The sequence below is a fragment of the Vidua macroura genome, chromosome 1 (genome assembly GCF_024509145.1).
Source record: "Vidua macroura isolate BioBank_ID:100142 chromosome 1, ASM2450914v1, whole genome shotgun sequence".
In the NCBI taxonomy this organism is placed as follows: Eukaryota; Metazoa; Chordata; class Aves; order Passeriformes; family Viduidae; genus Vidua; species Vidua macroura.
The window spans coordinates 81887106-81912367 of NC_071571.1; the positions used below are offsets into that span (position 1 = coordinate 81887106).

At 37.2% G+C, this 25262-nt stretch overlaps 1 protein-coding gene across 10 annotated transcripts in view; it reads left to right on the forward strand.

The window, feature by feature from the left end:
- Nucleotides 1-25262, forward strand: part of CTNND2 (catenin delta 2) — a 634494-nt gene that overhangs the window by 399707 nt on the left and 209525 nt on the right. For all 10 annotated transcript variants that reach the window (XR_008441479.1, XM_054003720.1, XM_054003943.1 and 7 more), the window contains one exon: nt 4259-4511. Coding sequence is in view for 9 of the 10 variants with exons in the window: in XM_054003720.1 (XP_053859695.1) it covers nt 4259-4511 (253 nt within the window). In the remaining variant the exon portion in view is untranslated. The remainder of the gene's footprint in view (nt 1-4258; nt 4512-25262) is intronic.

Here is a 25262-nt window from a genome sequence, read left to right on the forward strand (position 1 = left end):
ATTAATAATAAAAGTTGTGATATCTTTGATAATAATATGTAAAAGCCAAAGAAAATTAGAAAGACTGGCTTTTCTATATGCTATTTCTGCAATCAAGAGGACTATAATCAGGGCATATATCAGGTTTTCAGAGGGTTTTCATTATATTTAACAGGGGCTTTTCTTTCTCTTAGACAAACATTTGTAAGAACATACTAAATGTCTGTGTGGTACCCCAGATACTCTGTTTGATGGGTATGTGATTTTGGTTGGAGTAGTGAAGGGCTGAGATGATACAGTATCTTTTAGGTATTAATGACATGACAAATTCAAGCAAGATCTTAAATGTTAAGGGGACAAACTGAGATCACTGAGACTGTAGTGCTTGATTTGCACAGTGTGAAATGGTCACTTGGAAAATTCTCATTTCAGAAATTCTCAGTTAAAGCCTTCTCTCAACCCAAAATTAAAATTCTCCTTTTCAAGGACAGTTCGTACACTGAGGTTTAAAATATTGATAATACATAGAGATTTATTGGCCTACAACTGAGCATGTCATTTTTTGTACTGGGTCTTTGCTGTCTGCAGCACAGAGTGTGTGCTATGGCTCTCCCTCCAGCATGAACCAGCCTCAGCTGGAGTTCATGGGCCATGCAAGGCCCTCCTGTGTGTCTGGAGTGGGACACTTGGGAGGGGAGATTGGGTGCCAGTCACCCTCTCCTTGTGTCTCTGCAAGGCTACTGTGCTGAGAAGGAACCGTGGGGAGGCCAACCAGTGCAAAAAGAGCTTCAGAAACTTACCTGACATTCAGAATCTACTGAATATCCAGGTAAATTCCTAAAAAGTGAGGGGAGCAGTCAGTATTGAAAGCAGTGTTTTCATGAGTGGTCACTTATGTAAGACACAATACAGGATAAATAAGGTTTTCAGTCCTTCTGCTTATTTGATTTTAATCTTGATCTCCTTGTGAGTTTTGGGATTTTGAAGACCAGAGGAAGGTCTGGTTTTTTGGACACCTTTACCTTTAAGCTTCACAAAATGAAACCTGTTCTTGACAGTGTGATTATGAGTTTTGATTTTACCTTTATGTAGAGGCAGAATAGGGTCAGTGGTAGACTCAGGGAAACAACATCACTTGACTGTGATTCTGCTTCAACCAGGCCATGTCTCAGGCTGGTGGGAGAGGGAAAAACAGCCAATTTCTCCAGAAATAGCTGTGTTACAATTACCTTTTGTTCCTCTCTTCCCTTGCTGGGACAAACACCCTATCCTTGTAATCTCACCTAAACTGATTTGATTCTGGTCAAAGTGTAGCTGGCTTTGATTTGACAGGACAGTCAAATGCAAAAGTTAGAGAAAGGGCTAAGTATCTTCAATTGAAAAACAGGTTAAAAGGTTGCATGACCATCTGCAAATGTACCTGGTATGTGAATGCTTTCTGGTTCAATGCAGGTGTGTGTCTGCTGGATGCCCTGTGCTCAGAGATTTACTATGCTGGGTGAGGAAATCGACTTTTAAATCTGTTTCATTAGACATAATCACTCTGTCTTTGCTATTTGAATAGCTAAATAGAGGGAAGATCTCAATAGTTTGCCATAGCCTAAAAGAGCCACAGTTCACTCAGTAGGTTTAACTGCCAAAGGAATTTGTTTAAGCAAGGGAAGTGTATTGGTAGAAGATGACTTTGCTTCAGTTTTACAGATACTTGTTTTGGTAAAAATGTTTGCTAAGGCATAACCCTTTTACAGTCAATGACAGTGGATATAGTCAAATTAGAAGTTTTTCTAATGTGTAGTTGTTTGGGTTTTTTGTTTCTCTTTTAATTGATCTGCGTAACACTGTCCAAATAAACACAATTGTGAATACTTAAGTCGTAGATTTGTCTCATTGTCATATTCTGAATATGACATTTCTGTGTTCATTGTGATAAAATTCAAAAGGAAGTGACAGTCTGCTAGGAAGATAATTTGAGAAATGAATCAGAGTGACTTGATAAGCTTGTAGGTGTTAGGATGACAGCCAGTTTCAGTTTATATAAATACCTATTTTGATAACAAGACAAAGGAGAAAATACAAAGAAAACTTTTCAGATAATTTAAAAACAAACACAATTTTCATTTAACTGTCTTGCAAAGAAGATGAAGGAAATACAGTGGAATATTTTGCAAAGCAATAAACATTACGATGAAGTTCTTGTTTTCAGCAGTATTGGTCTTGTAGAGTTCTTTGCAATTCCCCATACAATTTGTCAAAAGGTAGTAGCATATTCTATGGAATGACAGTGCTTAAGAGTATGCTATCTCATTATACAATTACATCTTCTCTTTTTCACTTGAAAATATTTCTAGTATTTTCTCTAACTTGTTTTATTACTCTTTTTCTCACAAGGTACCTGTTTTTGGTTTTGAACTCTGTATTTTCTGTTAAAATGTGATGTTTGTCTTTCTTTCTAACACTGAATTTAGCATGCTTTGTGCATGGGATGTATAAATATTCTGATACTGTTAATGTATTTGAACTGATGCAGCTTTATGAAAATGTTTGTGTGTCTTAATTACTTATTTCTTAAGGTATATATATATATATTTATATTTATATATATATACGTAATTAAAACAAAACAATACATATAAAATGTTACTATATATGTGAGTAAATGTGATTGTAGAATCATAGAGTGGTTTGAGTTGGAAGGGACTAGTTTCAGCCTCCTGCAGTGAGCAGGGATCCTTTCAACTAGATCAGGTTGCTCAAACTCCATCCAACCTGACCTTGACCACTTCCAGGGATGGGGTAATAGATAAGTGGGTGATCCCACTTTCTTATGTTTGGAAAGAAGTTACAATATTTGCTATTGTAAAATTAAATACTTTAGAACCATAAGAAAAAAATTAAAATAAGTAAAAAAATTCAGTATAAATTCTAAATTTTCAGGTGTTGTAATTTTGACAAGTACAAGGTCATACAAAACCATAGTAATTGTATTTAAAGCTCATTGTATTTCATTTGCTGACACTTTGAGATAAAATGCTTAAAATCCCTTTCATGGACCTATAATGCATTAAATATTTACTTTTAAATGTGCATGCCAATGAAAAATGATTGAGAAATCTGTTATAAAAACCTATCTCTTCAGAATGTGGTTTTGTCTGCAGTTTAGCATATGAATTTGACCCAGCTAAGAATAGCCCTGGACTTGGGCCACTCCTTTTGGCAAAAGTATTCTTGTTGTCTTGGGACAGGAGGAAATGGCAACCACCATGAGTTCATGTGCCACTTCAAACAGTCCAAATTTTCTTCTGAGTAGAGCCAGCATTTAATTTGTATCTGTCTCCAGGCCAAAGATTGTGTGGCTATTGGTCCTCTTGCCCTTACAGTGATAATCCATTTGCCATTAACTGGACTTTGGTTCAAAAATACTGCATGTTTAATCCAGTGGACTGGATCTCCACTACCAAGTGCTGTAACAGAAAGATAATGGGCTACAAGAGAGATTAATAAGATTTTTGAGTCGCAAAAGCATTAAGCCAGTTTAAAGCTATTGGTTAAGCTGCTCAGAACTGGTAATGCATTAATCATGAGCTGTGGTATATGAGCGCAGCCACTGCTGGCGTGCATAAAGACATCTACATGGTCACCTTGTGCTTAGCTCTTTTTCAGACCGAGTTAGCAATAACACTCTCCTAAGTCTTAAGGTGAATTTCCAGGAGATGGGTTAACAAAGCATATGCAGTGATTCTCAGTAGCAGGTGTCTGGTTTTACCTGCTTTATGGATACCAGGGCTACAAATCTGGGATGGCTGGGTATTTCTTCTGCTGGAGACCCATCTGTCTCAGTTTGGACTCTTGAGCCTGCTTTGATCCTCCTCCTGTTGGTGGATCTGACTGACTTCCACCCCTGTAAGAACTGCAAAAGCCTCACTTAGTGGTGGTTGTGAACCTTAGCTTGAATATTCCCATGCTGCTTCTGCACTTCATTTTGTGTGTTAGTGCAGTTAGAACCCCAGGTGAAAATACCTCTCCAATCTGTTTAATTGGAATTAAGATCTTCTAGTCTGGAGCTGGCATGTCATTTAGAAATTTGTTTGATGGTTATTTCCTTCTAAGGTTTGGAAAATGACAATGTTGCTTGTTTCTTTTTGTTTGTTTTTTTTCTCATTCTTTTTGAACCCTCGTTTTATATGTGTGTGTTTTTTTTTTTTCCTCTGCCTAGACCTGGTTAACCATTTCTGTGAACAGGTCCTCAATTTTTTACTTTGTCCCTACTTTCCTGTCGTAGCCCCATCTTCCCCTGGTGTCGACTCCGTACCCTTACAGCGCACAGGCAGTCAACACGGCACACAGAACGCAACCGCGACCTTCCAGAGGGCCAGCTATGCGGCCGGCCCAGCCTCCAATTACGCAGACCCCTACCGACAGCTGCAGTATTGTCCTTCTGTTGAATCACCATACAGCAAATCTGGGCCAGCCATCCCACCCGAAGGGACCTTGGCTAGGTCACCTTCCATTGATAGCATTCAGAAAGACCCCAGGTGGGTGAAACCTTCTTCATTGTCTTTTATTTCCTGCTCGCGCTGAGGTTTGTAATTGCGGTTTGCTTTGCGTGTTTCTGCTGTTGGATATAAAAAACCCCACCTGTGGTGGTACACGAAAGACTTTGTTTGCATGACAGCATTGTCCTAATGCATCACCTTGGAAAGCTCTCATGAGCTGTTCTGTGCAATGAAATGATAGGTGTGGTCTTAAATGTGTGTGTGTTTAGCCTGCTTTCAGTAATGCCATCCCTCAAAAGCTTAAGAATAGTAATTTTCTCTGGAAATGGGAAAAGTGGAGTGACTGTTGACTCTGTAGCCATTGTGGATTGAATTTTCAAATTGCTTTTTGAGCAGAAGTTGTTGCAATTCTTGGTTTTGTCTACATGCAATGTTTATAAATGCTGCAGAAAAGGATGTTTCAGTGATGTGCAGTGAGACTGAACAAGGTGAAAGCAACATGTAACCAGGGTTGTGTTTCATCCCATGTGTTGTACAGGCTTGCAGTGCCAGTATGTGGTAACAGAATGTATGATTACAGCTTTGTAGAAATGGTTATTGCTGTGCATGCTTTTCAGACATGTAGCACATTTTTTAAGGTTGCTAGTGATCATCCTAGTCTACTTAGGGAAGGTGCAAGGAGGAAACTTTACAACCCAAGCAGGCACAAAGCTTAGAAGAGAGAATTTTGTGGGAAATTATTTTACTTCCATGATAACAGCAACAGAAATGCTAGCTGGAATCCTCAACACATTTTGTGATCCTGTTCAGCTTTCTGAGGGAAAAGGAAGCAATTCTCTTTGGCAACTTGAGTTTAAAGTTGTTGAAAGTGTTAGTTTATACCAACGTTTTTCTTTGGCGTGATGGTGTGATTTATTTATTTTTTTGTTTCTTGTAATGTGTAATTTAATGATAGGAGAGTCCAAAAACTTGCCTGCAACAAAAATGCTGGAGATTTTTAAGTAACAATTTGAAGAAACTTCTTTCCCAAAATTAAAGAAAAATTAATTCATAAAGTGACTCTTTACTTGTTTAGCATTATAGCAGTTCTTCTCTCTCTCCACCCAGTAACAGAACAGCAGATAACATTTTACAGCACAGCAGAAACATCACTGCTTTCAGGGTTTCACTTGTTGAAAACACTTCTGTCTTCAACCTTATTTTTTCCCCTCAGCTTTAACTGCAGAAATTTGAAAAAAACTTTGTATTTAATTGGTCCCCTTCTTCCCCCTGTGCCAAACCAAACATTAGTAACAAGAAGGGAAAAGTATTTTTCTGAAACGGTGGTATTACATTTCTATTCCAGAATATAAGAGGCCATGTAGAAAACAGATCTTTGCTTTGTGTTAAATTGAAAGTTAAAGAATGTTACATTAGGAGTGCACTAGATCAGATGAGAAGTGACTGTAATCTATATGAAATGTTCATAGAATTGTGATGGTATTGAAAATGCTATTCCCTATAAACAGGAAAGACATATTTACAGTATCTCTACAGGCCTTAGGCATAATATCTTTTTAAGAAAATGTTATTCCTGTTCAATTCCTTTGCTGTCACTTTGCTACTGTTAATGTATAGGATATATATTAGTATTTTTCATTTGCTTCTTTTTTGGTTGTTTCTTTGTAGTGCCATTTGTACATTCATGAGTATTGATTTCTGTAGGTAAATAGGAGTGAGGAGGCATCTAGATATAAAATGAACTTTGTAAACCCTTTAGAGGGGATCATTAAATATTATTACTGATCAATGTTCGATGGATTGGAAATTTGTACAAAACTTTTGTAAATAGATTTGCATTACTCTTGATTTAATTTATTTGATCTGTAGGCTGTGTGTGGTATATATTAGTATTTCTGCCCTGGCATGTTGGTTTGAATAATTCTGATAAAGAAATGTCAGAAACACGCTAGATTATGTTATGCCTTAATCCCCAGAAACCATACCTCACCGAGGCAGACTGACTTGTAAAACTGTCTTTGGCATACAGCAGTTGCTGATCATTCAGCTATTGGAAAGACATTGAACATTTGAAAGGAGTTTGGAGAAAAGTAACAAAAGCAATCAGAATGCTTTTAACATGTTGATTTATATGAATAGATTACAAAAATGCCAATATATTACAAGCGTGGAAGTGATGAAATGAAAGCCTTTCCAGATACTTCAAATATAATATGGAAAGATAGAAATTACTTTGGATAGAATGTGGGAGATACAACCAGGAAAAGGAAAACAACCCAAATGCAATATAGGCTTTCAGTGGCTGTGTTGAGTTGTGCTGTATGCCCCAGAGGGTTACAGTTATATTTTACACAGCAAGAAAAAAGTACACAGGTTCGTCAGCAGCTGCACTTTGTCAACTGAGAAGTCACAAGTGTCCTTACAGAAATATTGCTGCTTTTGTTGGCTGATTGGTTGGAGTGTTTTATGACTGTCACAAATTGTAGAGGGCAATAGTAGGCATCATTTTCAGACACCAAACCTACCTGCCCAGCCGGAAGTAAAAAAAAAATACTCAGTGGTAGAGGAAAATCTGTAAGACAAAAGCACACTATTTGCAGGCTTTTGATTAGTATTTCCTATGTGTCGTTCAACTCAAGATGAAAAAGTAGCTATCCAGAAGAGATTGCACTCACCCTAATAAGCAATTAGCATTCCTAAAATTGAACATAATATTCTGGAATCTTCAATTCAGACAATTTCTGTCTGGAGGCCCAGAAAAATGGTTGGCAGGCACTGATGTAATTGACTTTTTTTTCCATTGTTTTCACCATGTAGTTTGTCTTACTGATACTCCTGATTTTAAATACGTGTTCTGAGCTGACATTTGGCAAATGAAATTTTAGCTCAGCATCTGTTCTGCATCATCCAGCTGTCATAAAATGCAGTTCAATGTTCATTAACTTAAAGTTTAGGACAAAAACTTTAAAAAATTGGGATTAAGATGTTTACAGTCAAGTCTGTGGCAGGGGATAATTTTTAATTTATGCAGGTAGACTGTTAGTTCATAGGAGCTTATAGACAGGTAGTAAAAACTTTACACATCTATATTGTTGGAGAGTGAGGCTTTGTTGTTTAAAAAGGAAATAAGTCCCACATTACTGTCAGAAATAATACTGAAGTTCGGCATATGGGAAATGGAAAAGTTCATATCATTACAGACTGATTTTTCAGAGCATTCTTTTATGTTTACTCCATTAAAAAAAAGGAGAAGAAATATGCACTAGGGCTGTGATATCAACTGTTTCATACCATAATCTCTTATATGAAGGTGTGGTATAAGGAGGGAAAGAACATAATATTTATTTTATAATTCTTTGGTTTCTTCTGAACTGTGAATGGGAGAAATCTTGAGTATTTTAAAGCGTCAGAAATACATGTTAATGTGATATTTTCCAGCCTACTTTCATGAAGGAAGATTAATCTGCCTGTTGGCACCAGCAAATTATCTGTGGCTTGTGTATACTTATTATTATTGTTACTATTTTGTTATTATTTTTTTTCTTCAGTTTTATTTTGTCTGTTTCTAAATTTTAGGAGAACTGGGGAATCCTAGAAATAGAAATGTTGGGATCCAGTTGTCAGTATGTGTGCCTTCCAGATTTTGTTCCAAATTCTGAATTTGCCAAATGTGTATAAGTTACTTAATTTTTGAAGTTTTAACCTAGTAAGAAACTCTGTACATGTACCGCTGCAGCTAAGTTACACTTGCTACAGAACAGATGCAAAATAGAACATTTTCATATCCTCCATTTAAATACATACCAATAAGGTTTTGTGGTTGCAAAAACCAGTGTTTTTGCTGGTTTTTGAACTCAAACTGTGTGGTTTGATATATCCAGTCACTAGGTGTTCTTCATTGTTGTGTGACTTCCCACCTGTTTTTATTTACACACATATACACAGGTCATCTCCTGCAAAGAAGTTGTGGAATTATGTGGAATACACTCCACTGTGGCTGCCAAAGTGATTTTCAGAGCTCACTGTTTCATTTTCATATTGCCTTGAATTATATTGATCTGCACTTAAAACTTTCTGTTATGGCTTTATTTTCCATGTGTTTCAGAACCTTTAGAACTATTTATTCAGAAAAAGTGGCATCATTTGGTGAATGGTAAAAGGTCCATTATTCATTATAGAACAGACTGCAATAATGATTGGGCTCTTGTTTAAAAAGAAAAAAACATTACCATTAGAGAATCATGTTGCAACTTCACAAGGAAAAAAGAAATAAAACCCAGTTATCTTGTAGCAGTTCTCACCTTTAAAACTGTCTGGGTGTAAGTCAGCACAGAGACAAAAGTTTTCCAGGAAATTCATGATTTAACTGTAATACCCTGAAACGTTTCTGGTCAGTTTTGCATTTTCAGAATCAAGTTCTCATTTCATTACCTCTGCTGACCTTAATTTCCTCCTAAGCAGAAAACAGTAGTGCTGTCTATCTTCTAAACTTTTAAATTGGCTTTCTTATCACTTATGAAAGGATATAAATTAGATCAGAACATTTTGTGTGAACTCTTAAGTTTCAAAACTCATCTTTTTTCTCTTTTTTTTTTCCCAGAAATATATTTCATTTGCAAAATACAAGGTAGAAACATTCTTTTTCTGTAGGAAAAATGATAGATGTGAAATAAACTCTAGTTTAATTTCTGTGCTCCTGTAAAACTGCTTATGAGATTAGCACACAGAGTTTGGAGCATGGCTTGTTAAATGTTTCTGCAGGAGTCTTCTCCAAATACTTAATCTCACTTCGTTACAAGGATTGTCTTGGTATTAATAGTGTTAGTTTGCTGTAAGTCTGAATAGCAGCCAGGCACTCTGAGAGTCTAAAGAATTAAGAACACAACAGTATCATCCTGCATGGGTGGGATGTTGCTGGGAACGTTTCTGGTAGGTTCTTTGGGAAAGGTTGTCACATTCAGAAAGAAACTTCTGGTGAGATGGAAGGCATTGTTGTGACTGTGGTGTAGCTGGTGAGAGCACTGTGCAATACTGCTGTTTTCAATACTGAGACATGGCCTGGGATTTTCAGAATCCCAAGGGACTGATGGTGGCATCGGTGAGTTTCTGGCCTAACTCTCTAATGCAAGGTGTAGAAGATTGAAGTTCACATTCCCAGTCTGGATGAAACAGAACAGAGCTTACAGATACTCTTCCTGCTTTTATGTGACACAAGGCATGATAGGCAGCTCTCCTTCCTCTTTAATTGGTCCTTCTTACCCTTACCTGAAATTAAGGGTAAAGGGGAAGGTTTCTCCAGAGGTGGTGGTAGTAGGGTAGCCATGGGAAACACACTTTTAGTGAATTAGAGAATGCTAATTTTGGCAGTGTAGATTTATCTCCAGAGTAAATGGTTCAACTTTCTAGGTCCTGTGAACACCCTAAGTTTTTGGGTTTTTTTTCTTTTGCATGAGATTTACTCAAGCCAGACCCCTTGTATTGGTAAAACCAGTGGTCTGTGTTTAAGTATTTCTTTCATAGAAAAAGGAAATACCAGGTTTACTTTCCCTACACAGAAATCTTACAATCTCTCAGGATTTAATCTATACTCCTCCTCAGTGTGAAAAACTGACCCCAGAAGAATAAATTTGAAGAGTCTAAACAGCACAAAAATACACCCAATTCAAGAATAGCAAGTCTGAAGCACATTGCAATTCTTCATACAGATCTCTTCTACATGGAAGGTGTAAATTTTTACTTAATGCACAAGTTAGTTTTTAAAAAGCATAGCAGCTATGATAAAATAAACAGCAGTCTCTTTTCCTTTCCTGATGAAGATAATTAAGGATCTAGCTTCCTTAAAATAGGTGAGGATGGAATCCATAGACTATGCTACAGTCTGTTAATTTGAGATTTCGAGACCTAGCTGGAAACCTTGTCTGGAAAAGATTTTCCCAGCGAGTATTAAGTTCCAGCTTGAGCATGGCAAAATAAACAAGCATCTAACTGGTCCTTGCAGGAGTCAGCTTATGGTGAGGTAAAGAATTGGTACCCAGAACTTGTAAAACTTACTTTTGTGTGTATTTGAGCACATTGCGGTATGTGCCAACAGTTCCTGTCTTCCCACTGTTTACATTGAGGTGGTTTATATAAATGGCTGGGGAGGTGTTGGGCACAGGTGGAGCCATCTCACAGCACAGCAAATGCAATTCTGTATGTACAGAATTATCCACCTGTATTTGCTATTTTTTCTCACTGGAATTTGCTCTATACTGTTTAGCAACCTTCTTTCTCTAGGATAAATGCTTGGTAGTAAAAAAAAACTCCAACCAAACTGAACCAAAGAAACAGAAAATTAAAAAAAAAATCTATTTAGAACTGTAGTCTACAGGAATGAAGTGACTCTGCTTTTAGCTCATGAAGTCCTTACTACCCTCTTTCTCTCCTTTTTGACTGGTACCATTTTAGTGACAGTGTAGAAGGCCACTCAGTAATGTTGCCATCCTGTCTTTCAAGAAATCCAATCCTATCATTAGCAAATCTGCTCTGTTGTGCTCATGGAACATCACGCTTTCAGGATATTACAGTAACATGGGCAGTGCTGGTCCATGTAGTTTGATTGATGAGTATGTCCAGGAGAGCTTACAGTTCCTAACCTATGAGCAGAGTAGAAGAGATTATATGTAGTCATTTTATTTGTCAGGTTATTTAGCAGTATGCAGGGTATAATTTTGAGAGAGATTCTACCTTGTCTGTTGTTTTGATCTGCAAGTTTAGCTCTTCCAATCCTCTCCCTCTACCAGAAAGTAATTCCTTTCCATTATGCTGAAGGGAGAGAAGTGGAAGGCTCCTTAGGTACTTGTGACTGAGGCAGGGTGTTCAGGAGGATGCTGGCAGGAGAGCCACATAGTGTGGTAAATGCACTGGTAATAGCTCAAGGGAGATGAGACTGATGTTTCCTTTTTGAAGTTTTGTTATTTCTAACCTCCCTTCCTTCCCAGTGCTGGTTAGCCACTCGAAGAACAGCAGCAAAGCACTTCCCTCTCTTTCTCTCTTCATCTCTTGTATATTTTAATGGCCTCATTCATCCAAGAAGAAACAAGTGGACAGTGTACTTCATACTGTTTATAGCTCATTTCTGGTTTTTGCATGGTACAACTGAGCTTCTAATGGCAAATATATGTTTCAGTGCAGTTTTTGCCTTTGTTTGCCACACGTTTTGCTCAGCATCCTGTGGCTCATTTGCAAACTTCGACAGATGCAAAATCTGTGTGGTTCCTTTCTGTGATGACAGACTCTAAGAGCTAGGAAATGTTGTAAGTGTGTTTTCCAACCAGACATTAAAAACAAGGAGAAGAATCATACTTTCAGGCTTTACTGGGCTCATGTAAGCTGTTATGATTTTCTGGCAAGATAAACCACATAAGAAGCTTCTCAGTAGTAGCTCTTGGACATCTCATCAGCCAAATGGATAATAATGATCTTACTTTCCCAGGGACATTGCAAATAAGTTAAATTTTTAAGGTGCATTATAGTTCAAAGGATAATCTTGCTTTTACTTTCATGGGAAATACAATGGGAGCGAGAAGAGGGAAATAGATGGAGAAGATGAATGGGGGAAAGTTTAAAGAAGTGATATAAGATCAGGATGCATAGTCACTTTTTTTTTTTCATGAAAAGAAGAAACTGAAAGTCATCCTCAACTGTGAGATAAATTGCCATGCAGTTATTGTTAATTTCAGAAGCTGGACCTCAGTGTCATATACCATAGATATTTTATAAGCAGGAAACAAGAGCTAACACTGAGAGTGCAGAACGTTCTGCAAGATAGTAACATCAAACATTTGCTAAAAAAATATATCTAGTGTAGAGCAGAGCTAAAATGTTTGAAAGGAAAGAATGGTCAACAACTTTTATTAGTTTCTAGCAGAACTTTTTAGCTTTTATAAATTAAATACTTGACTTTAAGAACTTCAGCTCTGTGTAGATTTAAAATGTTAGACCTATCTCTGCCAGCTAACTCAAGATCACAAAAACTCAGAATATTCTGAGTCAGAAGGGGCCCATAAGGATCATCGAAGTAAAATGGTCCCTGCACAGGACACACCAGAAGTCACACTCTGTGCCTGTGAGCATTGTCCAAATGCTTCTTGAACTCTCTAAGGCTTGGTGCTGTGTCCTGTGGAGGTCCCTGTGGAGCCTGTTCCAGTGCCCAACCCCTGGGTGAGGAACCTTTTCCTGATATCTAAACAAAACCTTCTCTGACACAACTCAGGCCATTCCCTCGGGTCCTGTCCCTGGTCACCACAGAGCAGAGATCAGTGTCTGCCCCCCTTCTTCCTGTCATGAAGAAGCTGAATCTGCAGTGAGGTCTCAGCTCAGCCTCTTCTTCTCTAGGCTGAACAGACCAAGTGACCTCAGCCACTCCTCATATGGCTTCCCCTCAAGGCCCTTCACCATTTTCATAGCCCTCTTTCGGGATCAGAGCCTGATGTGAAGTCCAGACTCCAGCTTTTATTTTTTCTGGTCTCTGGCAGTCTCCACCACCTTCACTTAGACTGTTCTTTCTCAGCCTACTCCACTGCCCCACTCCAGGAGCTCAATAAACAAGTGAGGTTCACAGATTCACCTCAGTTCTTAGCATTAAGTAAGCGGTTTCCTAGGAAGCAAAAGATACCACTGATCCCATAGAAAACTGCAGCCATTGTTGCCAGGGAAACTCGTAGACTCTAAACTTACTGTGAAATATTTGGGTTTTTACTTGTTTGGTTTTGGTTGGTTAGTTTCTTTAAGACACTGCAGCATCAGTGGGACCACTTGCTGCTTAGCTTGCCATTTACCATTAATAATTTGGGGATCATGTTTGTCTTCACTGTTTATGAAGTGGAAGGATCTGGATAGCTGAAGACCTGGAATGAAAGGGACAGGTTTTCTTAGCCCAAAGGAGGGCTAAGAGTGACATATCTAGGTTTCCTGAACATGCCAGAGGTGAAAATGTGGAGAAGGAAGGCACATGTGGAGAAAGGAAGAGCTATGTAAAACTCTGTCCCAAGATAAAACAAATAATTTATGTCAGGAAATTACCAAAAGCTACACAGGTTTAAAGAAAATAGTTTTTTACTCTTCAGAAATAGTTTGAAGTTAGCTTGATAATATTTTCATCATGTGAGGACATGATGTATTTATTTCATAGATTTCTTTCTGAAGAGGAGGTTGATTTTTGATTTTATTCTGTTTGATGCTGCGTTTTTCTTCCTACCTACCTGAATTTGAGCATCTTGAGTGTAAAAACTTGGGTTGAAAGTTTGGGCCTAATAGCTGCAGCTTAAGAGTGGTCACGTGTGTGTGTATGTGTGTGTTGGTGAGAGGAATGAGTATGGACAGCACAGGTGTAACAGGTTTCTTAGTAAAAGCAACTCCTGTTAGCCAGGGCTGCATAACATTTCATTGTGACTCTCTCTCAGAATCTATGCTGATCCATCAGCCTCACTTACTCCAGTTGTTGTTGTTAGTGTGAAAAGTGGTCCCTTTTCTTGACCAGGAGATGGCTGCTAGGAGTCTAGGCAAAGGGTGAGCCTGGAGCAACCTAGAGGTGTTTGTTTTTCAGAGGTGTTGGTACTTTCCTGTTAGCTGTGTGATATTGCTGCTGTGCCAGAACTTGGAGCTGCGGATCTGAAGCAGGAGTTCCCTGCTTGCAGAGAGCCAGGATGTCCAGGCCTGCTCACAACAGGAGGTGCTGCCAGTGAAGTTTACTGCAGCTGAAGACACAGAATATTTGAACTGTTTTAGTCAGTTGTAATTCATGTCCAACAGTTCACAGAGAGAAGCAGCCTCTCTTTTTTGGTGAAATGATCTGGTGATTACATATATAGTATGTATTACATTACACCACAGCTAGATTTATGGCCTTAAAATAAAAAGAATTTGTTTTCATCCTGCAAGAAATTGGCCTTTAAGGGCTTACCCTTTTTATGGCTTTTTAGGTTCCTGTATAGTTCTGATTCCATCCAATACCTTTTTATAGAGAAAGCTTGACATTTTTCTGCATGGGAATAGCTGTCAAATGTCTTGGAAAGCTCTGGCTGTACACAAATGGGCACATAGGGGATCTTTTAGATGTTTTGCTGTTAGCTTTTTCAGGAAAAACTGGGAGAAAGACATTTGATTTCTCCTGTGCCTTTACCTGAGTTTGCCATGGTCGGCATTGCAGAACCTCTATTTCAGGAAGGTATTTCCTCTCTCCTGTATTTAGAAATTCTTCTAAATGCATGAAAACATCTCTGCAAGATGAAATCTTCTTTGTATAGTCTTCTCTGGTGGATGTTTTTTCATTTGTCAGCAGCTACATTTTTTTAAATGAAATTTTATCCTAAACTGTCAAGGTTTTATCTGCAGCTGTGAAGGGATAACAGATCCTGTCAGCCGCTGCTTTTCTGTGGCAGGGCTCCAGCAACCATCTGTTACCTTTCTGCTTCTGCATGATTTACACACCAGAAGCTCCCCTCCTAAATAAAAAACCAAAACAAAATCACAAAAACAAAACCATAGAGAAGTGTTGCACAAAAGCTTTGTTTGAAGTATATAATATTATATAAATTATTTCAGTAAAGGTGGGAGACCAGTTCTTGGGTCTGATAAGAGAGGTTTTAGAACAATTTGGTTATGCTTCACAGGAGGAAGGGGCTGCTTTTTTCACACGGGGAAATGGCCTGCAACCAGTTTTCTCATTCAAAAGTGTGTGTGCATGACTTCCACAAAGAAATTCAGGAGAAATGCACACTGAACACCTCTCCACGTTTTCCTTTCCAGTTATGAGTTTGAACTGATCAGTTTTCAAGTCAGCTAAGTGGAAATACTTTCATTGAGAAGCCTGTTTATCACCTCCTATATGCCTGTAATCATTTCAGTTGTACACATGGGTGCAGTGGAACTGAGCCTAATAGTTCCTAATCCACAGTAGGTTTATTACTAAGCCAGATTTGCCTCATAATAATAATGCAGACAGCTTCTCAGAATAACTTAATAACTGCAGTGTGAATGCAGAAGCCTTATTCCTGTTTCTTTCATACTCATCAACATAAAGCTGTCTGATACTGAGCTTACATCTTCTTTGCTTTTGTTGTTCTAAAATAAAACCAGATTTTGCTTTAGATTTTATTATTTATTAGTATTAAACATAACTAAGTTTCATTCTGTTTCAGTGTTCATATTGTGGACTTTTTTTGGTTTTGGTTTTTTTTTTTTTTTTTTGTAGTTAGCACTAAGAATGGGGTAGGAGTCATTAGCTTCTCAACTGTTTTCCAAGAACATGTGATGAGAAACAGTGTACACTTCATTGCTAAAAGGAAAAAAAAAGTGTTTTGGAAGGGTGAAGGGAAGAACTGATGGAGCTGTTTTCCTTCAAAAGAGAGTTTGTTGGGAAAAAAATTATCTCACTAAAATTTATTTCAGAGCAGTCTTTATTTTGCCCCTCTACAATTAAGAATAGAGTGAATGGCAGAGAAATGATAGAGCTGGTAGGTGACAGCTGAGATATGCCAAATGGTGAAGGTAGCCTGTTACACTTGTATTGAGAACTTTGGCATAGCCTGAAGGATAATTAAATGCACAAAGTAGTTTTCATTTTTAAAACATTTTTAAAATGTTTTCAGAAACTTTTTAAAGAAAAGCTATTTATGAGCTCATGTCTCTAACATTTTAAACTTCTTTGGAAAATGCAATTCTCTGCATGTGGTGTTGATTTAGTTCCTTTCTGTTGCAGGCTTCTTGGGAAGGCTAAACTTACAGTGCTCCCAGTTGTGCTGAATATAAGCAATATAAGCTAAATCCTGCAGTCTTTTCAAAGAGAAAATTTCATTTACTTTGTAACATGACTTTGAATGGAGTAAGTGCAACAGTTCAAAGAAACTTCTATTCTACTTGAATATTGACCATGAGTTTTGATCATCAGTGGTTAAGAGGCAATTTTTTAGTTTCAGATAAAAAAAATAAGAATATAATAGGATAAAACTATCATGTGACATTTTGTTAGATTACAGTGTAAACTAGTGAGGTTCAAGAATTTGGTGATGATAGTTTGAAGTTCAGTATTTGTTCACAGTACAAGCAGAGTCTGGAATTTTATCAGTATATTTTTCTCCACTTCATGAATCCTGTATGTGAGGGAGAAGATGTTTAAAAAGCACTATTGTCAAATTCACTAAATATATGCAATGAGAAATATGTGGAGTAAACATTTTCATCCCATTTCCTTTAAATTGGTCTTGTAGTTTCCCTGTACCTCTCTTATATAAGTAGTTACTACATACTCTTATATGTAGTTTCCCTGTAGCTGTCTTAAAACAGCTGAGTCTCTCAGCAAGTTCACAGCAGCTAGAAGCAGTTCAGGGATGGGTTTTTTTTCATACTTTCAGACTAGACTAATAAAGCTGCTTGATTTAAACAAAAAAAATAACATTTCTTGGATAATAACTGTCTAATAAGTTATCACTCAAATGGCAAGATGTCAGTGTAACGAGAAGTATTTTTTACTCTCAGCATCTCTCTAGAGTAAGAATTTTGTTTCAGTTGGGATGTCATGCATCCTGCTTAAAAAATTTTAAACTTCTGGAGAGAAGTATTTTAGATATTCTTGTAAGACTTAAAGATTGAACTCTCAGTGGTAAAAAAGTAAAGCAAATAAAGTTTTAATAGAGCAAGTAAGAGTTTCATATGCTGGTGTTTGGTTTTATTTAGAAAATTCAGAAAAAAATAATGCTCTTTTGAAATAAAAACCAGGAAAAAAAGAATAAAAGCTAAAAATAAAAGCTAAAATTAATAAATGTATTAATTAATGTATTTTATGTTTTCTGGGAATTTAAAGACTGTTTAGAATGTTCAGAGGGAAGAGAGATGGCTGCTTTTACATGAGTGTTGTAATATTGTAAAAAATATTATTTCTGCCTTTGTTTCTTTTACCTTAGGGAAAGAACATTTTGGCAAAGAACATTTTCTTCCTCTTTCTCCCCACACCCATGTAAAATTTAGGCTTTGTAATACTGAATTCTCTTAGGATCCCATTGAAAAGGAGACTGGTGTGAAGATTTATGTATCTATTTCAATATGTGCCTGTGATAGTGATAGTGATTCAACTCTCTTGAGAAGATGCAAGTTGGAATGGAGACTGTGAAAACTGCCTGGAGAATTACTGGCCAGTATCCCCTTTTAATATACAAACCAAAAGTAAAAATGTGGATTGATGCCATTGTTTCTGCACATCTTGCTAGCATTTAAATAGTCCAGTGGTTTCATTTTGCTGTACATGTTCAGTTCCAAAAAGCTCATGTTCAATTTGAAATGAGATGTGAAAAGCTGGACTGATGAAGAACAAGAGAAAGAAAGGCAGGATTAAAAACAAGAGCAGTTAAATTGTTTAGTTATGCCAAGGATTAAGAATCGGTAGATTCTTTCTGGACAGGTTTGCTGTGAAAGCAGATAGGGAGGATATCATGTGAAAATTGCAAGAATATTTTTGGAAAATGTGGGCAAATACATGCTCAAGGTTGTTGTTAAAGGAGCTTTTCAAAGACTGCAGCAAAGGGCAGAACTCTGAAGGACCTTGAACATCTATGAAAACTATGTGGAAAATGTACATACAACAGTCATGATATCATTGTAAAAATAAAAATTGCTTTGAAAGCTTGATTACTGGAATGAAAAACCCACATCTTTGAAATAGAATAGCAATTTAACTGCATAGCTATTAAGTCTGGTTAACTAACTTGGGAAAAAAAGCATCTGTTTTCTTTACTGCTCCACATTGGTATTTTCTGATCTTAGATTATTATATATATACATATATTTTTGTGTATATATCTAGTATGTAGTATTAAGTAGGGATTTTAGCTTGAGCACATGCTGGCCATGGAATGTCTTGAAAAGAAAAAATGCAGAGTACAGGATTTTTAGCAACAACAGGACAGTGGAAGACTTCCTGTGGAAACTTCAGTCTTTCTGTATATAGAATAAATACAATTTATATATGTAGCATGTATGCATGTGTAGAAACCATAATCCATGTTTGTCTGGCTTGAATCTGTCTGCTGACAGCATGTGTGTGTAGGTGGGGAGATGGAGCACAGGAGCAGGGTGTGATTTTTATTCAAAGACATGTTAGGTTACTTTGGTTTATAAGAAACAGTAGGATCAGAACAGCGTGAGTAGAATCTCCTTGGCTGCTGCTGAAATTCCTTGTGTAAATCAAACTGAAAGAGTGTACGTTTAGTTTAGATATTAGGAAGAAATTATTCATTGTGAGGGTGGTGAGGTGCTGGAGCAGGTTGCCAGGAGAAGCTGGGGATGCCCCATCCCTGAAACTGTTCAAGGCTTGATGGGATGGGGCTTTGAGCAACATGGTCTAGTGAAAGGTCACAGCCCAGCCCGTGGTCATGGGGGAGTGGAACTGCAAGATCTGTTCCAACCCAAACCAATCAGTGATGCTATGATTTTGTGAAATACTGATAAGCACTTGGCCTGATGTAGACCCCAGCCTCTCCAGCATTCTTCACATAGATCCCTCATGTTCAAAGGATATGGTATGTCCTGTATCACCTTCAGAAAAGATACATGTTCATTGTGTCCTCTACTTAAGGTAGAGTCAAAGCCCATATCCTTTATGGTCTCCATGCTGGTCTGTCCAAAGTATCTTCTCTGTTGTCTGAAATTACAAGCTCAGGAAGTGCAAATTTTACATATGCAAATTCAATTGCAGCAGCTAGTTTTATTTATTCCCTTGGGATATCCTTGATTATATAGTGGAAACTGCAGTATCATTTTATTTCAGATATTTGTGGTGGTTTTCACTGACAGCTCAAGGAACAGTCACAGTCATTTTCAGTGTTTAAGTTACAGGCAAGTTACAGAGAATCTCTTTTATATCCATGGTTTCTAATACAGAGTTAATATGGATGCTTTGTCAAAAAGAAATGAAAATAATCTGAGTATTCATAAAAGAGCAATATATTGCCTGGGTTTCATATTGAGTTGCTGTAGCTTAAAACTTTACCTGGGATAGTAACACAAATCCAGTTCAGTGGTTAACCAGACTGACACATGCTGCACCAAATTACATCCACAGGCATATTATATGAAGACCTAAAATATGTGACAAGGTAGTGTAATCCTGAAGTGACAAGAGTTCTGACTTGGTTTACATCAGCTGGTATGTCTAGGAAAGGCTGGTGGCTTACTAGGGGTGTGGTATTTGGAAGCTCTCCCCCAGCAGAGCCGATCTGTGAGACTGAAGTTCTCTGTCTTTGTTTCATAGCTAAGTTTGTGATGGAAAGAAGCTTTCCAGTTCAAAAGAGGTAAAGGAATAAGTAGGATTTGTTCAAGTCCTAGCTAATTTGTTTGCTAGGAGATGATGTTGCTCTTCCTGGAAGGTGTATGACTGAGACCTGGATTTACCTAAACTTTAGAGAGTACTAGTACTATTTAAGGATATTAGTTTTTATAGAGTAATAATAATAATATGCATATTAAATAAGTATATGTATTTATTGCATATTTCACATATATGTGGCCAAATTCTTTGTTGTAAAAAGACAAGTTTGCCATTTAGGACAACGAAGTTGTTTGTTTTCAAATGAGATTTAATTATTGGCTGATGTGGTACTGTTTATTTGTTTGTTTGCTCGCTTTTTATTAAAAATTTTATAAGAACCTTTATCCCTGAATAGTGTTTTAATTTTTAGACTCAAAATAGCATTTCCTGAGGACCTGTAAAATAATTTAAAAGGATTGTATGTTACATTAAATAAGATGATGCTTCCTTCTTTTGAGTAGGAAGCAGATTCTCTATTTGCTTAATAGAGATTTATATTTTATAGCTTATTACATAAGACTTGTCTCCATGGAACCTCAGGAAATTAGGGAAAGTAATAAATTGCATGGGTTTTTTGGGGTTTTTTGTTCAGTTATTGTTGTATCGCTGGGGAATCTCAGAAACATTGCAAGAATACAAATCTAGTAAGAGTCAAGTGAAGAATCCCCCTCATGTGTTACCTCGCTTTCAAGCCAAACACTTGAGTCTCTGAAGTCCTTAGAATAGGTACTTTCTTCCTTTCCTGTTCTGTTTGACACTTGAACTAGATAGAGCTGAGTGATTTTTCAACAAGTAGCTAAAAATATGTAGGAGAGTGGCAGATATAAAACTAGTATGAATTAAAATGGTCAGAAGATTGACATGGATGTGTTTCTTCTAAATTTGTCAAAGGGTGAAGCAGAAAAACTTTTTAAGACCTGCAGTAAAGTAGACTTGCTTGTGAATTGCAAGAGCGATATCCTAGTTGCGAATTTGTTTCCTACTTACTTTCATCCTAGGAGGCATTTCTGGCTCCTGGGCTTCTGAACCTTCAAATTTGAAGTATGATGTGAAAGACATCATTCAGGATTTCCTCTCTTAATGTTTTTTGGATATGTAGCATGCATGTGTCCTGTCAAATAGCACTCCCTTGGAATGGCAGTTGGTCTCTTCCTTTATTCCTCCTTTTTTTTTAACAATTTTTAGAGCCTCTAGTGATGTGCTGTGTGCCAGGGTGTGCAGCAATCTCATCTCATGTGAGTTTAGACTCTAAAGTGGTCCCTGATGCAAGTGGAAATTCCGTTTCATGCACACACCTTTTTTTTTCTCCTCAAAGAGCAGGATGCTAGCCAATTTTTTATTGGGATAACTACTAACTTCTCTGCTGAAAGAGGAAGAATTCGGAGCAGAATTTTATTATGCTTACAGAAAGTGTTGTGAGTAGCTGAGAGAGTGAAGCTGAGCTCTTATTTGTTTACATGCTAGGAAGGGTAGAAGAGACAGTGTGGTGATACTTCAGATGTGAAATGTAAGGCTTTAATGCCTCATCATTCAGAATAGCTTATAGGTCAATTTATAACTTAAATCTGGTGGTGGAAGAGACACATACTCACTGAGAGGCTTATTCCTTGCTGTACTGTACACAGTATGCCTAGGCTATATCAATTTGACTTATTGTTTAGTCAAATAATAAGTTTGTATTTGGATTGTCATTGGCAGTTCTCTAGCTGGCAGTGTGTGATAAAGATAAGATGTCTGATAAGAACAGGTCTAATAAGCACAACCATGTTGGTTGGAGTTGGTAGAAGAAGCTCTGAGGGTTGGTAGAAAGCTGCTGCTGAGAAATTATATATTAATTAGTTAATGGTAGGAGCCTTTTGTGTATATCAGACTTCCAGAAACAACACTGGAAAGCAGGTCTGGAATTCATTTTTCAAAGTTACTGGATATGTATTGTATAATTGAAAAACTTACCTTCTTGGTTTTCAAGCTAGTTGGAGGCACATAGAGGAGGGTGCCTTTTTTGCCTTCCTCCATGCCCCATCTCCTCCACAAGCTGTAGTTAGACTGCAGCGGTGCAATTTATGGTGTACCATATGGAATGCCGTATGAGGGGGGAAGCAAGGATCAAGAATTTTCTTTCATAGCTAGCTAATGAATATTTTCAGAATTAAGGCTGACCTGAAAGCTGTGACTTGCAGTTCCTTGCAGGTTATATCAATGGCCTCAGTAACTGCAGCAAGAAAACAAGAGCAAGGGATGAAGTCTGCCTTTCCCCACAGAACAGGCTGAGGGGTCTGAGGGTTCTCGTTCCAACAGATGACTGAAGTTGAAGATGATACGAACCTGTGAAGTACTAAAATACAGCATTACTAAATGTTTGCTGGTTTAAAGTTATTTTAATGTGCTTTTATGTGAATTGTCTTTGTGCCTTCATTCTGAATTTACACAACAGTTTAAATATTCTAAATTATTTCAGACAAATTTCAATTTTTTTCTGTATTTTTCCTTTTTATTTTTATGTGGTTGACGAAGCATATAGATGCCTTGAGAAAGGAAAGTGCCTTTCTTGAGCTTTTTATCAATAAAGGAGGCATAAAATTACATTTCAGTCTTTGCATTCTAAGATACAAAGTTATGCTTTCAAATACATGAAGTAAGTTTTTGTTTAATAGAATTTGAGTGTAGGGAGTATCAGAGGAGTATCTGGAGTATAAAATACTGAGAGGAGGAAATTTTTCAATGCACCCACATGAAATGGCTTTCTTAATTTTAATCACAAAATTTACCTTTTTTGTTTGGACACTTGGTCTTAACTAATCTCTAAGAGAAGGTGTAGTGTCTGATTCACAATAAATTCCTAGAATATACTGTTTGCAACCCCTCTTTAAGTTCTTAGTGTTGAAGGTGATGCCTTGTCTCTAAAGATAGATGTACAGTACTGTTAGTTTTACACAGGCAGCATAAATAATATATTGCAAATCTGAGCCAGGCAGCCTGGGTATTGATAACAATATGCAGAACCAAGACTGTTCTGCGAAGCAGTCCAAGAAATGAGGCTATCAGCTGCTATCTCAGTGGGTTAGTGAGGCAGCCATAACTGAAAGCTAGTTTAAATTGTCAGCCTAAACTCTGCCTAGCTTGTACATACACTGGTATTACTGAATTCTCCAACAAAAATTGTCACAGGTTGTCAAGAAAATCTGTTTGTTGATGTGAACTAAAAATACCCATCTCTGGGACTTCCAGAGTATTTGAATGCATGACAGTGTTTACAGAGTTGGTTGGTTCTGATTCTGCAAATTATTTCTAGCTTGGGTTGGTTCTGATTCTGCAAATTTTACCCACCTTACTGTCCACTGTGATCTTCAGCAGAAGTCGGATTGTCCTAAAGAAGGTGATACATGTGTAGCTGCTTGTTTATCACAGAAACAGGCTTAGTCTTTTAAAGTCTAATAAAAGGTGTGATGGATAGTAGTTATAGAGAAGAAAAAGTGGGAATAAAAAAAGTATGTGACATCCCTTATATTTACACGGTCTAGTACAGAACACAGCCTGTGTCATGTCACAGGATGGCTGTCACAGTGGCTGTGCAGCTCCAGCATATATTGGTCCAGTTTGGCTTGTGGAAGCAGTCATAATTTAGTATGTAATAGTTTTTGTTCAGATATTTTCCTGTTTCAGCCTTACCCATGAAGCAAAATGTTGCTTTTCTCAGTTATAAACACTAATTTTGGACACAGATTGTAGTTCTGTTTTCCACTACGTTGAGAGATGTTGGGTTTTTACGTGATCCCTTTCATGTGTTCTTGGTATTTGTTCTACAGTCATGCATGCAAAGCTGTGATCCACATTTATTGTATTGCCACCAGTTGCTTCAGGGCAAGAGGTATTTACTTACTCTCTTTAATCCCCTTATCTGCTAATTGAAATAATCCTTGGAAATTTCTTGAGGTACTGTTATCCTAATTCATTCTAACAGGTAGTAATATTATCTCATATTTCTGGTTCATGTACAGAACTTTTAACTGGAGAATCAAGGCTGAACTCATCCTGTAGTTGTGTAGATAGCGTTTAGAGCAGTAGGATAAGGGGGTTGACCTGGAGTATTTTGTTCGGGGTTTATTTTCAATGGTGAACATGACTTCTTAAAGGTTTTTTCTTAGGGGATTTTTGTGTTTGTTTGGGTTTTTGGAGTTTTCTAAATTACTTGACAGAGTTTGATTATCAGCTGTGTCTGCTTTGCTTTATGGTGACTGAATACCTGCTTTATGTCTCCATAAAGGTTTGGGAGTAAGAATACCACCTTTTTTACAAATGAGTTGTGAGTAGCCTTCCAAATTGTAGTTTCATTGTTCAGCCATGTGTGATTATAGGATCATCTGGTGACAAAGCAATTGCAATGCATATGAAATCTTGTTGCCCAGCTTCCACAAAAACCCTCTTGGGTTCATTATATACCTCTCGTTTTGACTAGAGGTTAAATGTAGACACGCAGATGCTGTATTACTATTAGAAGAAAATTCTAAGCATAAGAAGGCTGAACACTGTGATTTAAATTTAAAAAGAAATAAAAACAAACCACAACCTAAACTAGCAGTTTTCGTTGTTTTCCTGTTACATGCTTGAGAACATTTTCTGTACAGCAGGGGAATATCATCTCATTTGTAAAGTAGACATCACGACACTTACAGATTTGTCATATAGCACATTGGAAATTATCCATGAGAGCTGTACTGTGCTAATTTTTACTGCTGCCCATATCACTCCATACATTAAAAAAGATGAACTAGACTTGAGATGAAAAAAAGTGTTGCCAAACTTTTTCAGATGCATAATTGACTTTATATTATTAAACTGGAAATCCTCTGGGATGCTACAGCTTATCTTGAATAACAGCTCCTTGGTGGCCATCTGGGCTTTTAGATGATAAAACAATGTACTAATTCTTCTTAACACTGTGATATTCTAGAGTACAGTGCAAGATCTGTATTAAAATCAACTTCCCTAGGGGGGGCTTCCCCATCATGTTTTTTTACACCCTCCTACTACAATATTTTTTTGTGGTCTGCTTACAGACTTCACTTACATAAAATCCAAAAGGGAGACAGCTTGTGTCGATTCTGAGCATTTCTTACCTTATATAGGTTAAAGTAGTTTATAAACTTCAAAAACATCAGTTATTTTTATCACACTGTACAACTTGGAAAGTGGTTTTTAGATTGATACAGCTTATTAAGCTTGTTAGCTATATGGCCTCCTCTCTTCTTATTACAAGATGTTGCTAAAAAATCATTTTTAAAGTTACTTCAGTTTTTCTAATATGTAATTTATTTCTAGACTGCCTATCTTGATTTCATCATTCAATAGCAATGAAACTCATACTCTTTAGGCAAAATGTTCTTGAGGGTGTTTTTATCTCTAAAATTGTAACTATCCTTTAGTTAGATTTAGCCAGGTAAAATATAAGA